Here is a 13,399-nt window from a genome sequence, read left to right as displayed (position 1 = left end):
TTTCAGAGATCCCAGATAACGATTACATTCTATAATTCGGCCTAGAATATTCATTGAAGATTCCACATGGGCACATAACAATTCATTTTACAACTTCTTTGTTATTGAGATTATATATTTCTTGTACACATAGATACTGTCCCTTGCTATACTGCAAACAAGCTAGCTTTTGTTTTGTCAAATAATGCAATGTTATATTTTCCATTAAATATATTTGTTTTCTTGCTTTCTCTTAATTTTCTTGTGTGGATTGTCAATTATGCAGGATAATGCGAACATTACTAAATCGTATCTTACTACGATAAAAGTAATAATGCAATGTAATAATCTCTGAGAAAGATTAATCAACTAATTTTATATATTTATATTGTTGGTTTTCTTATTCATTCGTTAATATATTATGGTAAGATATACTATTTAATTATAACTTGAAGTGTTTAATTTATTGGTGCAGGGAATATCATAGGATTGACTTTTAAGGTGGATGCCTAGATTTATTAGGAAGAATATTGAGAAAAGAAACATGATTGAGTTTGCATTGATTTGGAGAAGAGAATTATGTTGTCTTGTTGAGATTTGTTGAATTATATATTTTGAAGTTTATGGATTTATAATATTATAATGAATTTTTATTGAGAATTATTTATTCTCATGGGGATTTGATGTATTATATACATTTCAATTGTATGAATAAATGTTGTATGTATATGAATTTTTATTATAATAAATATAATTTTTTTTACAAGTTATGGTAATAATAATTAATTATGTGAGTAATTTTTTTATTTAAATTTATATCAAAATTTAATTGTTTAAAATATAATTAAATTTTTAGCTTTCCAACAGGCGGCTTCTTCCAAGACGAAACTCCATCTTCACCAGATAGGAACGAAGGCATAGGGGTCAGCTCCTTGTCTTGAGCTTGTATCCAGTTCTGAAGAGTGCAATCGGCCACATAGAGAATCTCTTGGACAGACCCTTTTTTCTTCCTCCATACCCACTCATTCCGACGCCTCCATATGGCCCAACATAGCATAAAAAAGCGGCATCTCTGATCATCATTCAGTTGAAAGATAAAACCCCTAACCCATGCCTGAAATGAATCTGAACTTGGAGCTAATATATCGAAACCCAGCTGTTGCCAACAGGGCCAAACTAAGCGGCACCCAGCAAGGCAATGGGTCACCGACTCATTCTGTTCTAGGCAAAGGGGGCAGACCATTTCTACAGGGACATGCCTGATACGGAGTTGAACATTAGTGGGCAAACAACCAGATAGAGCTCTCCACATAAAATCCCTTACTTTGGGCGGAACCCGAGTCTTCCACATACTATTCCAGAAATTACGATCTAGTTCCGATGCTTCACCATGTTTGATTCTCTGCAGAGCTCTATAACAACTTCTAACTGTAAATCTTCCTGAGGTTTCAAACGACCAATACCAAGTATCTACTGTTCGATTTGGGCTGAGAGGAATACTAAGAATACATCCGGCATCTCTCTCATTGAAAACGTCCTTTACCAGCTCCTCATCCCATGCGAGGGAATCAACATGCAACAAGGAAGAAACTCTGGCTGAATTAAGCGAGGGATGAATTGTCGTGACCCATGGATTGTTTGGATCAGGCAACCAAGGTGCAGAACAAATATCAATATCACATCCATTACCCACACGGCACCTAACTCCCGAAGATGGGAAGGTGGTGGAAGCAATTTCTTCGTGCCGATCGGGAGTGGTTTCGCCGGAGATAGCAGAGGCGATCGGGATACGAGAGGTATTGAGCTGGGTTAAGCGGAAGAAATGGCCGAATGTGATGATCGAAACAGATAGTCTTCTGTGTGTGCAAGCTCTTCGAAGTTCTATTGCTATGGAATCATACTTTGGTGGGAATATTGATGATTGTAAGCTTCTCTGTGAGGAGCTGGGTTCGGTTTCAATTTCATTTGTAAATCGCTCTGCTAATAGAGCTGCTCATGCAATTGCAAGGGCTGCCTCTGTAATAGCTGACCGTGTTTTGACTATTGAGGGTCTATCCTCTACTGTATTGGCTATTGTCCTGGAAGAAAGTATTCAATAAAGTCCAATACTTTTATTCAAAAAAAAAATATAATTAAAAGTTTTAAAAAACATATATGGAAAAATTATTTATATATATATATATTAATTTAATGTTACGGCGACACCTAATAACTGTTGTCATTTTTATCAGCGGCGACATTTAATAACTGTCGACGTTGCCAGCAACGCTGACACTTATTAACTGTCGGCGTTGCTAGCAATGTCGACACCTATTAACTGTCGGCGTAGCTAGTAACTGCGACACCTATTAACTGTCGGCGTAGCTACTCCTACACCGGCATAGGCAAATACAACAGTTAGTTGACATTGCTCAATAGTGACAGTTAAAAACTGTCGGGAAAGCCCGTTTTTGTAGTAGTGAAGACAAACACACATATTTATATACCTGACAAATAAAAGCATAAAAATTAAAACAAATAAAAATAGAAAATAAAAAACAAATAAAAATTGAAAATTAAAAATTAAAAATATGAAAACTGAAATAAATTAAAAAAATTTAAAAAATAGAAAAAAAAATTTAAAAATCAAATATATACACACACACATGTTAGAATTTTATATGGACTAATATAATTACAAACATAATTTCATTATCACAATCATTTTCTAGAGTGCCTACGAATAGTTAAAGACCATAATGGGATGGTTAATATTAATCTAATTGCATTTGAGGCACATGGTAGCACCCTAAAGACTATAGGTTGGCCCATTAAACCATAGTGCACCATATCTAATAATATAAGCCCAATAGGCCCAATATACCCCTTACGGTAAGAAGGCATACGAGACATATATATAGATCATATATGTTGTTGGGTGAAAATAAGCATGTGGTATTGTGGTAAGGGTTTGCTATCCATTAGGTCCCTCTTGCATTTTTGCACTTGTTTTTGTAGGTAAATTGAAGATTGCTAAGGGAAGAAATGGCTCAAGAAGGGATTGACAATATGGGAGGTATGCTCTCTAGATTCTAAATCAATGCTCTAAATAAAATGTGTTCTTGGATTGTTGCATGAGCATATAATGTTGTTTTGAATCTAATTTATGGATATAATGCTCATAATATTGTTTACAATTTATCAATTGGTATCATGAGCAAGGTCATTTGAGTTTTAGGGCTTGATTTTAGACAAAAAAACCCATTCTTTTAAAATCTGATTTTTTCACAAAATTTTCGAAATCATGATATATTAATGAGGGAAATCGGGTTTGATAATGTATGTTGGGTTTTAACAATGTTTTTTGACAAAAAATTCGCGTGTATTGTTATGAAACCGGGCTTTTCATAGAGCTAAAAAATGGTGGAAACCCATTTCCGGATTTCATATTGTTTTGACATTTTGTTTGGGAGATGGGGAGAATGGAGATGCTAGGGCCGTCGGCGACGGAGAGGGGAAGAAAACCCACGTTACAGTGGCAAAAATGGTGGCCGGAGAAGGTAGTTCCAGTCGGGTCGGACCCGCGGGCCGAACCGGGTCGAACGCGACCCGGATGCCCAATTTTCAGAGGTCAGGGACGATGAAAAATGACACGTCGTTTTGCCTCTATCAGGAAAAAATGACATGTCGTTTAAGTGGAAAAGAATGCGTCGTTTTGGCTATAAAACAACATGTAGTTTGGATATAAAACGACATGTCGTTTTTCCAAAAATTACATGTCGTATGGGCTTATTTAAAAAAAAAAAGACTTATTTTTTAGGCGCGTGGGAGGTCCATTTTGGGCAATTTTTCACCATTTCACTCAACTTTTAATACCCTATTTTATATATTTTTATGCACAAGATTAATCCATGAATTTTATTCATAATTGTATTTGTATTTAATCTTTTGTGGCATGAATCTTATTATATGTTGTCAACAATTATTGTTTATTTTCTTGTCTGTCGTAAGAATAAGCATGTGAATTGTTTAGTAAAGAGGAACATTTAAATAATTATTTATTTAAATTTTGTGTTTTTTCCTCCAAAATTACATTAAGATCTATATAAGTAATTAATTATCCTATCGATAATAATTATTGCTTGGTAAGGATACTTAATATGGTGAAGAAAATTTATTAAACATTATGAATCACAATTTATCTATCCTTTCGATAGTAAATTAATGTATTTGATTATAATGTTTAATAGATTGTTCTTACCTGTGTATGAGTTCTATTTTGTGTGTTTGCATAGAACTCTAGCATACATAATGATCATTTGTTATTTTGCGATCATATATTGATGAGAAAAGAGCACAAATGACATGGTTTATTGTAATGACCCAACTACTCTAGACTTTTGGACCATTAACGAAACTATAGATACAAATCCTTAATAAAACTTACATTTACGAAAATACCATAAATTTATTAGAAACTTGTAGAAATAAAGTTACTCTCATAAAATAAGTAGGATATGGGATCCCATTGTCATTAAAAACAAAACATGCTTTAAAATGAAAGGAATTACATAAGAAGTGCGGAAAATACATGTAAAGATCATAAAAAAAAAAAACAAGACTACATCCTCGAAAATCGAACTCTCGACTCCTTGAATCCTTTCACCGCCGATACACAATCCCAAGCATCCACGAACCTTACCGCCACTAAAGCTATTTTCCTGCACATAAAACAAAAAGGAATGAGCCTAATGCCCAGCGAGGAAAATCTAACACATACATCATGTACATAAATTTCATAATAAACATAAAGACATAACATAACACTTATTACATACACATACTATAATGACCATTATTACTTGGGGTCCCATAGACTAAACAAGTCATATGCCCATGAGATTAGTGGGGTCCTACTAGCTAAGTAGGTCATATGCCCATAATCTATTTGGGGTCTTGTTAGTCATATGGGTCATATGCCCAAGCCTACAAACATACATATCATAACACTTATCATAACATAAGAAACATAAGATAACATATAGAACATATAACATATGCATTTCTATCCTATTTTCCTTACCAAAGTTATCGGAATAAGAGGACAATGTTGGGACTTTTGGAACACTCCTAAAACCATATATAACAGGGTGGGTTGATTGAAGAAAAAGTAATGAAAAGAATGGAAGGAATGGAATGACTAAACCTTTGAGAAATATACTTACCAAAAACTTATGTGCAAGTTCTTAGATTTCCTAACCAAAATAAGAATAAGGTTAGAAGACTGAGTAGAAGAGTATGAGAAGGAAAAATAACATAAAACCAATGAACTAGAGAGTGTGGAAATACCTTGAAGATTTGTAGACCAATCTAAACCTCGAACCGGAATACTATGAAACCTTACTTCCCAAAGTGTTTGATAAGCTTATGGTGATCAAGCTTATGATTCCCCAACCCAGGTGTTTACACTCTCACACTCACTTAGCACTTGCAGCCTCTGAACTTAGAGCAAAAGATGAATAATGGCTGGGTACTAGGTCCTATTTATAGAGTTTAGGAATGAAAGGATCTTAATTTTACTTGAATAAAAATAATAGCTTTTTAGGTGAAAATAATTTGAATAATCGTTCAGCAGAGGCTGAAGACTCGTTCAAAAAGATGCTGGACTTATCAAGAGGTTGAATGGCTGAAAGGAAAAAGAATTAAAAAAACTTTTGAAATATGCTGAAGGAGGCGATATATCGCCCCCTGTAGGCGATATATCGCCTAGGCCAGTATGCCCGAGGCTGTTGTGCATCGTCTCGTGTTTTCCGTATCTACGTGCTGCGATATATCGGCACACACTGATTAATTAAACACGAAATTACACATTTTTAGCTAAGTTTGAATGGAGTAAACAGCCTTGACTGAGCCCTCAACGTATTCAAAGTTGCTGACTGACCTTATAGCATTCAAACTTTACTCCTTATTAAATTTAATCCTCAAAATACTTAATCCTTAATCACCCATTCATAACATGTGCTTAAAATCCTATTGGTCCTTATTTAAACCTTATAGTATAATAAATATTATCCTTAATATCAGTCATATAATCAAACCTTAGGTTAACATTAATATTCTTAAACTATAGGTTAAACTTAGAAAATCTATAAGTACTACTATGAGTGTCCAAATAATTCCCGGTCTGAACCAAAAATCCACAGTTACAAAGATAATACTATAAATACTATAATACTACTATCTAACTAGCTAAGTAAAGTTCTTGGACTCTACATTTATCGTAACATGTATTTAATAGTTATTGCTCTTGTTTCTCATTCAACTGTAAGCATTCCGAGATTCTCTGCTGTCTTGACGCTGAATGCAACCAACCACAAGCAGTGGATTGAAAATATCATGATGAACTTGACCTTCATGAAAATGGACTTGGCCTTGAGAATTGATGAACCATCTAAGCCTGCTGATGATGCTACTGAGAAGGATAAGAAATTTTACGAGGGCTGGGAACACTCCAATTGTTTTTGCTTGATGCTTATGAGATATCACATGGACGAATCCATTCGTGATAGTATTCCCAAGTCTGAAAATGCAAAGGATTTTCTTACTGCCATTAAGGAAAAGTATAAGAAATTCTCAAAGAATGAGAAGAATGAACACTTGAACATGCTACATCACACTATTTATGATGGTTCAGGTGACATTAGGGCTCACATTGACAAGCTCATGGGCCACTATCATAAACTTAAGGCCATGGATATGGACCTTGGTGAGGATTACATGGTGTGGTTGGTGATGGAGAACATTCCATCTCAGTTTGATTCAATCAGATCAAGCTACAATGCTCAGAAGGAGCAATGGACTGTTGGGGAGATGTCTGCTATTCTTTCCAAGGAAGAGGAGAACATGAGAAAGGGAAGGGCAAGAAGTATCTCCATGGTGATAAATCCCAATAATTCTCACAAGAGAAAGTTCACTCCTAGTAACTCTAGTGACCAAAAGCATCATAAGAAGAAAACAGTTAGTTCTAAAGGGAGTGGACAGTCAGTCTCATCTTCTACTGGTCATAAGAATGAGTTTTTCAAGGGAAAATGCAACTTTTGTCAAAACTTTGGGCACAAGAAATCTGATTGTCGAAAGCTCAAAGCTCATGTAGAAAAGAAAGGAAATTATCATGTGATAGTTTGTTTAGAGTCTAATATTATTGATGTGCCCTCAAATTCTTGGTGGTTAGATACTGGAGCCACAATTCATGTTACAAATTCCTTGCAAGCAGTGACAAGTCGAAGAAGACCGAGTAGTTTGGAGCAGCATGTTTACATAGGAGACGATACAAAAGTCAAAGTTGAATTTTTCGGGACAGTCAGATTACAATTGAATACAGGACACTTCTTGGAATTACAGGATGTTGCTTACATACCCTATATTAGGAGGAATTTGATTTCTGTATCTGTTCTGGATAGACTGGGTTATAGTCTTCATTTTGGATCTGGAAAACTTACACTACTAGAAATATAGGTTTTTACTTCGGTTTTTATAGTGAGCATACAAAAAAAGCGAAGTAAAAACGTTTTCAAACTCTTTTACTTCGCATTTCAAATTGGCGCTCTGAAAAAAATTACTTACTACTTCGCTTTTTTAAAAAAACGAAGTGAAAAATTCATAGTGGAGAGGGTCGTGTTTGTTTGCACAAGCCCTTATATTATGTTTAGAGGTAATAAAAATGCAAAAAACTGGCCAAACCAAACGCGGCCCTTGTGCACTTTTAACTTTGGTTTTTTGGTAAAAACCGAAGTAGAAAGTGGACTTTCCACTTCGGTTTTTACCAAAATACCGAAGTTAAAAGTCTCCAACGGGTATAACTTAAGGACCTTTAACTTCGGTTTTTTGGTAAAAACCGAAGTGGAAAGTCCACTTTCTACTTCGGTTTTTACCAAAAACCGAAGTTAAAAGTCCTTTATATGCCCATTCCCTAGACCCGAACGGTCATCTTCTCAAAACCCATTTCCCTTCTGTGCAAAAAGAAACCCCCAAAACCTCCATTAACCACCGTGAGCCAACACCCATTTTGATTCTCCAAGCTTTTTTTTTTGTTTTTTCTTTATTTCTTGCAATATTTCTACCCTATAAACCGAAATATAGTCCAAAAATCTTTTTTTTTTTGTTTTTTAGAGAAAAAAAGGCATTTGGCCGTGGGTTTTTTCTCCATTTGAAAGTGGTGTTTATTGCCAGATTTTGGCCGGATTTTTGACATTGCAAGGGGATTTTGAGCTTCAAAACAGGTATAGATTACTAAAATGTGGTTTTGATGATAATTTTTTAATTTTCCATGTTTTTTTTAATTTTTTTTATTATTCCGAATTTAAAATTAATATAATTAATATTTTATTAATTTTTATAATTATTTGTTTATTTTGTTAGTTTAAATAATGTGATAAAAATTAGGTTTATTATAAATATATATATGCATATTAGTTAGTTTTAGAAATTTTTACAATAGATAAATTTGTTTTTTAAATATTTGAAAAAAAATAACTTGAAGATGATCAAAGTGTTGTTCATTAGTTTCATTAACTAGTTTGATTTTTTTTATTTATTGATTTGATAATTAATTATGTAGTTTACTAATTATGTAATGTTTTAGTAGGGTCGTTGATTGAGTGGTGAACTTTGTTGTTCATTTCGGGTGCATTGAAGATTAATATTGAAGGTTAGTTATTTTTTGTATTTATATTACTATAAGATTTATGTATAAAGATAAGACTAATGTAATCATGCATATTAGATTTAGTGAAAGTTATGTTTGAAAATTAGTGAAGTAGGCTCTGGGAAATTTGCGTGCTGTGGTGATATAAGGATGAATTGATTTATGCTTGATTATTTTGTTTGTTTGTATTGTTGTTATAGGAAATTTTGAAATTGCGGTATGCTATAGAAACAGAGGATACTCTGCCGAATTTTTAAAAAAATTTATAAGACTAGAAACTAATAATGATAGATTCATCTATGCTTGATTATTGTGTTTGTTTTAAATGGTTTTATAGGTAATTTTTAAATTACGGTATACTATAGAAACAGAGGATACTCTGCCGAATTTTTTAAAAAATTTATAAGACTAGAACCTAATAATGATGGATTCATATATGCTTGATTATTGTGTTTGTTTGTATTGATTTTATAGGTAATTATGAAATTACGGTATGCTATAGAAACAGAGGATACTCTGCCGAATTTTTTAAAAAATTTATAAGACTAGAACCTAATATAAGTTTTTTTTCTAACTTATTAGGAATTGAATATTGTTATTAGTATGGATAAATCATGGATGCTTGAGAGGAGAGAAACATCACAATTTCAAGATGGATTCAACAAATTTTTAGAGTTTTGCCTAAAGAATTGTAGTGATCCACAAAAAATTCGTTGTCCTTGTATCGATTGTGGTAATGGAGTAAAGGGGAATATTACCATGATAAAGGATCATGTATTTTGTCGGGGATTTGATATGAGTTATAGTAAATGGTATTGGCATGGAGAATTATTAAATGATGACCCATATCCATTAGGTAGGCGAGGTGTAGATGATTTTGAGAGTAATGATTTTGATGATCATCCTATAGAATTGCTTGATGAAGCACAAGAAGAGTTTTTTCATAATCCAGAAAAATTTGATAGTATGGTTAGAGATGCAGACAGACAATTGTTCAGTGGTTGCAATAAACTAAGATTGCCCACAATGGTTAAATTTTATAACATAAAAGCAGAAAATGGAGTTAGTGATAAGTGTTTCAGTCAATTTTTAGCTGCTTTCAAGGAGATTTTGCCGCCAACATCACTAGTGACTACATCTACCCTTTGGCAGAAGACGGTCTGATAGATGAACTCCAAATCCTTCCTAAGAAATATCCAGAACTTGACCTAGAAGATTGGAGGACATTTGTTAGCCACCGTTTATCTCCTGAGTTTATGGTACTATTGTGTATATCTATTATGTATATGATTTATTAGTTTTGAAATACTAATAATTGCTTAAAAACTTATTGTTACCTATTTAATGTAGGCTTTGCGGGAAGCACAACGTGAAAGATCTCTCAAATATACTTCGAGGCATCGTACATCTCGTAGAGGGCTTGCCAATGTTAGAGAGGACCTGGTAAGTAATTCGCATCACTATTTTATAACTGTCAACTTGTTATGAAGAATATTGCACTCACCAACTTTAATTAATTGTTGTATGTTGTAGAAAACTGAACTAGGTGTGGCAGATGTAGAACGGTACCAAGTATGGATAAGAGCACGAGAAAAGAGGAAGGTTCTTGTTACAGATTTGGACAAACAAATTGAAGCAAGAATTGTAAGTGGTTTCAAGCAAGTATTTTAAAGTAATTTAGGAATGATAAAGTTCTTATAAGTCACTAATATAAGTGACCACTGGTTTGTTCCACAGAATGAGCTGAAAGAAAAAGTTAGTAGTGGAGAAATCATTGCAAAGGGTCGGAATGACATATTAACGCAAGCTTTAGGGACACCTGAGCACCCAGGGCGTGTTAGAGCACTTGGGTATGATATTATTTTTTATTTGTTGCATTTAACTTAATTCTATAATATTTTAGTTTTAAAATAAATTTGGTTGATTATTGTAGGTCGTTTGCGAAGATTTCGTCCGTCTTTGGAAGAAAACCAAAAATAGCAACAGAAATGGCTGATGTTGTTAGTAAGAAAGATGCAGAAATTGCGAGGCTCAAAGCAGAACTTAAAGCTTTAGAGGAGGAAAAAGCTAAACAAGCAGGTGGGTTAGATGATATGGATGAACACGACAATGATGACGAGCAGAGCGACGAAGAATACCACACACCGCACATGCAGGATGACACACCGTACATGCAGGATGTGTTACTTTGTTCGGATAATATTCATAATGTGGTGGCAGAGGGTGTTATCATTGATGGGGTGGGTCCACTGACTATTCATGGTGTCCAACTGACAGACGAATATGCGAGGGTGCGAGTCACCAAAATGTTACAAGAGGATGCTGAAATCCCATGTTCTGTTGGGGAGATACAATATGTTCGAGATACTTATGACACATTTCTTCCTTGGCCAAAAGATTTAATTATGACTGACCAGGTATAAACGAATTCTTTAATTTGTTACCTATTAAAATATTTGTTGGTCCAGTATTTTAATATTATTTTAACTTGATGTTGTGTAGGGTCCTCTAAGAAAGAAACCTCCTATGTCAAAAAGTTCATCCAAGGATATGTCAAAACCTCCTATGACTAGCCTGCATCTGTCATCAGCTGGGTCTCACATCAATCCAGAAAACACTCTGACCGAAGGCCAACCATTTGCCGATCACATCATGAATCGCATCCATGTTAGCCTTCAGTTTATGGTGAGAGAATTTTGCAGAGTTAAGGGAATAAACTCAGTCGTCTCCATTCCAGTGGACCCAACATTCATGAATCGCGAGTCAATATTCCTAACTTCAGAGGATGTGGAACAAGTTGCTACCTTGCATATGATTGGAGGCTCAGCAATGATATTCGGATTAAGGTATCCCTTAAACTAATTCTTTGGAATGATAGGAATTTAGAATCAGTTATGAGTACTGCTCTGTGATCTGTTGAAAATTTTCATAGACATTGAATGTTTACAGGTTTGGGAAGTCCTATTTATAGGGGAAACTCTGCCGAAATTTTTCAAAATATTTAACACTAAAGAAAATTTTGCAGATGCATTTGGGAGTCTCTATTTCCAAATCAGCGTGTCTATTACAAGTTTTATGACATTGAACGTCTTAGCATTAATAATGTTAACGATGTAGAGCGATCAACCATTGACTTGGCGAATTGGTTGATGACCATGGATAGAGTTGGTCAACTTTACTTTATACCTTGGAACATACGGTAAGAAATAGTGTAAATTTTTTTTATTTGATTAGTCATATATTAAAAATTTAATTATTTTACTTAACATACGCTTCTTATTTTAGGGAACATTGGATGTTGGTGATTGCTATGCCAAAAGGAAAAATCGTGTTCTTAGATCCATTGAAATCACACAAACGTCCAGAAGAAATTGATTCAATGATAATGAGGTAAGTTTTAAAATTTTTAAAATATTTCTTAATATGCAACAAATATTACATGTTACTACATTTTAATAACTTTTGTTAATAATTTTCTTTTTAAATAGTGCATATTATAGAGCTTCTTCCAATGCATTACTCGGCAATCCCACAAAGATATTCAATGTTACATGTCCAAGACAACCACAAAGTCATGAATGTGGTTTTTATGTCTTGAAGTACATTAGAGATCTTGTACGGGCATCAAATGCAATGACTACCCTAAAAGAAAAAGTAAGTTCATTTTTTATAATTTATTTGCTATCGATAATCTATGAAATTAATTTATATTTATTAATTTTACAGTTTGGTGGGAAGACGCAATATTGTGAGATTGCAGACCTCTTGCCAATCCAACACGAATGGTTAGCCAAATTGATACCATACATTTATCAGTAAGCCTATTTTTGTTTAGTTGTAAGTTTAGTATTTTGTAAATGTATTAATGTTAAGGCTATGTAAATGTATTAATGTTAAGGCTAGTTATCTTACTTAAGTACTTGTATTTTATATGTTTATGTACAACATTTTTAATTAATAAAAGTTATCATATATTTATTCAAAAAAATTTCTTAACCAATTTCAATTGTAAAAATATATATAATTGTAATATTATATAATTAAATTGTTGAAAAATAATTAGGCCAAAAAAAAAAAATTAATTAGATCAATTAAATAAAATCAGGCCAAAATATATATATATATTTATATAAAAATAGAAACCATCCATTTAAAAATAATTAGAAACATATATTAAATAAAAAATGCGGGCACTTTCTACTTCGGTTTTTAGGTAAAACCGAAGTAAAATGTACACTTTCTACTTCGGTTTTACCTAAGAACCGAAGTAGAAAGTCCCCTTTTACTTCGGTTCTTAGGTAAAACCGAAGTAGAAAGTGTACATTTTACTTCAGTTTTACCTAAAAACCGAAGTAGAATCCCCACTTTCTACTTCGGTTTTACCTAAAAACCGAAGTAGAAAGTGCCCAGGATGCTAGCGTATATACACTTTCTACTTCGGTTATTAAGTAAAAACCGAAGTAGAAAGTGGGGATTCTACTTCGGTTTTTAGCTAGTTTTTACTTCGCTCCGAACTACTTCGGTTGCGAATTTTAGCGAAAACCGAAGTAAATCAAGCTTAAAAACCGAAGTAAAAGCCCTTTTTCCTTGTTGTGTTAATTTGTATCGTGACTCTCTTTTGGTTGGCAATGGAATTTTATGTGGAAACTTATATAAACTTGTTTTGCATGATGTTACTCCTATTGTTTCTACTTCTCTTAATACTGTTGTTGGTTCTAAACGTGCAAGGTTAGATTT

The 13,399-nt window shown here is 33.6% G+C and overlaps 2 protein-coding genes across 2 annotated transcripts; one reads left to right on the top strand and one right to left on the bottom strand.

Annotated features, from left to right (window-relative positions):
• Positions 1–823: 823 nt before the first annotated feature.
• Positions 824–1,330, bottom strand: LOC133784577 (uncharacterized). Its single transcript, XM_062223872.1, has one exon. It carries the CDS (start codon positions 1,328–1,330, stop codon positions 824–826), a length of 507 nt encoding a protein of 168 aa, XP_062079856.1.
• An 8,470-nt stretch (positions 1,331–9,800) lies between these two features.
• Positions 9,801–11,632, top strand: LOC133783741 (uncharacterized). The gene is made up of 6 exons (XM_062223381.1): positions 9,801–9,921; positions 10,013–10,105; positions 10,196–10,306; positions 10,400–10,512; positions 10,596–11,079; positions 11,165–11,632. The coding sequence occupies exons 1-6, from the start codon at positions 9,919–9,921 to the stop codon at positions 11,522–11,524; spliced, it is 1,164 nt and encodes a 387-aa protein (XP_062079365.1). The 5' UTR covers positions 9,801–9,918; the 3' UTR covers positions 11,525–11,632.
• Positions 11,633–13,399: the final 1,767 nt, after the last annotated feature.

This window comes from Humulus lupulus, chromosome 6 (genome assembly GCF_963169125.1).
Source record: "Humulus lupulus chromosome 6, drHumLupu1.1, whole genome shotgun sequence".
Taxonomy (NCBI): domain Eukaryota; kingdom Viridiplantae; phylum Streptophyta; class Magnoliopsida; order Rosales; family Cannabaceae; genus Humulus; species Humulus lupulus.
The sequence above is the reverse complement of the archived record's forward strand: the minus strand, read 5'-3'. Positions and strand labels throughout refer to the sequence as shown.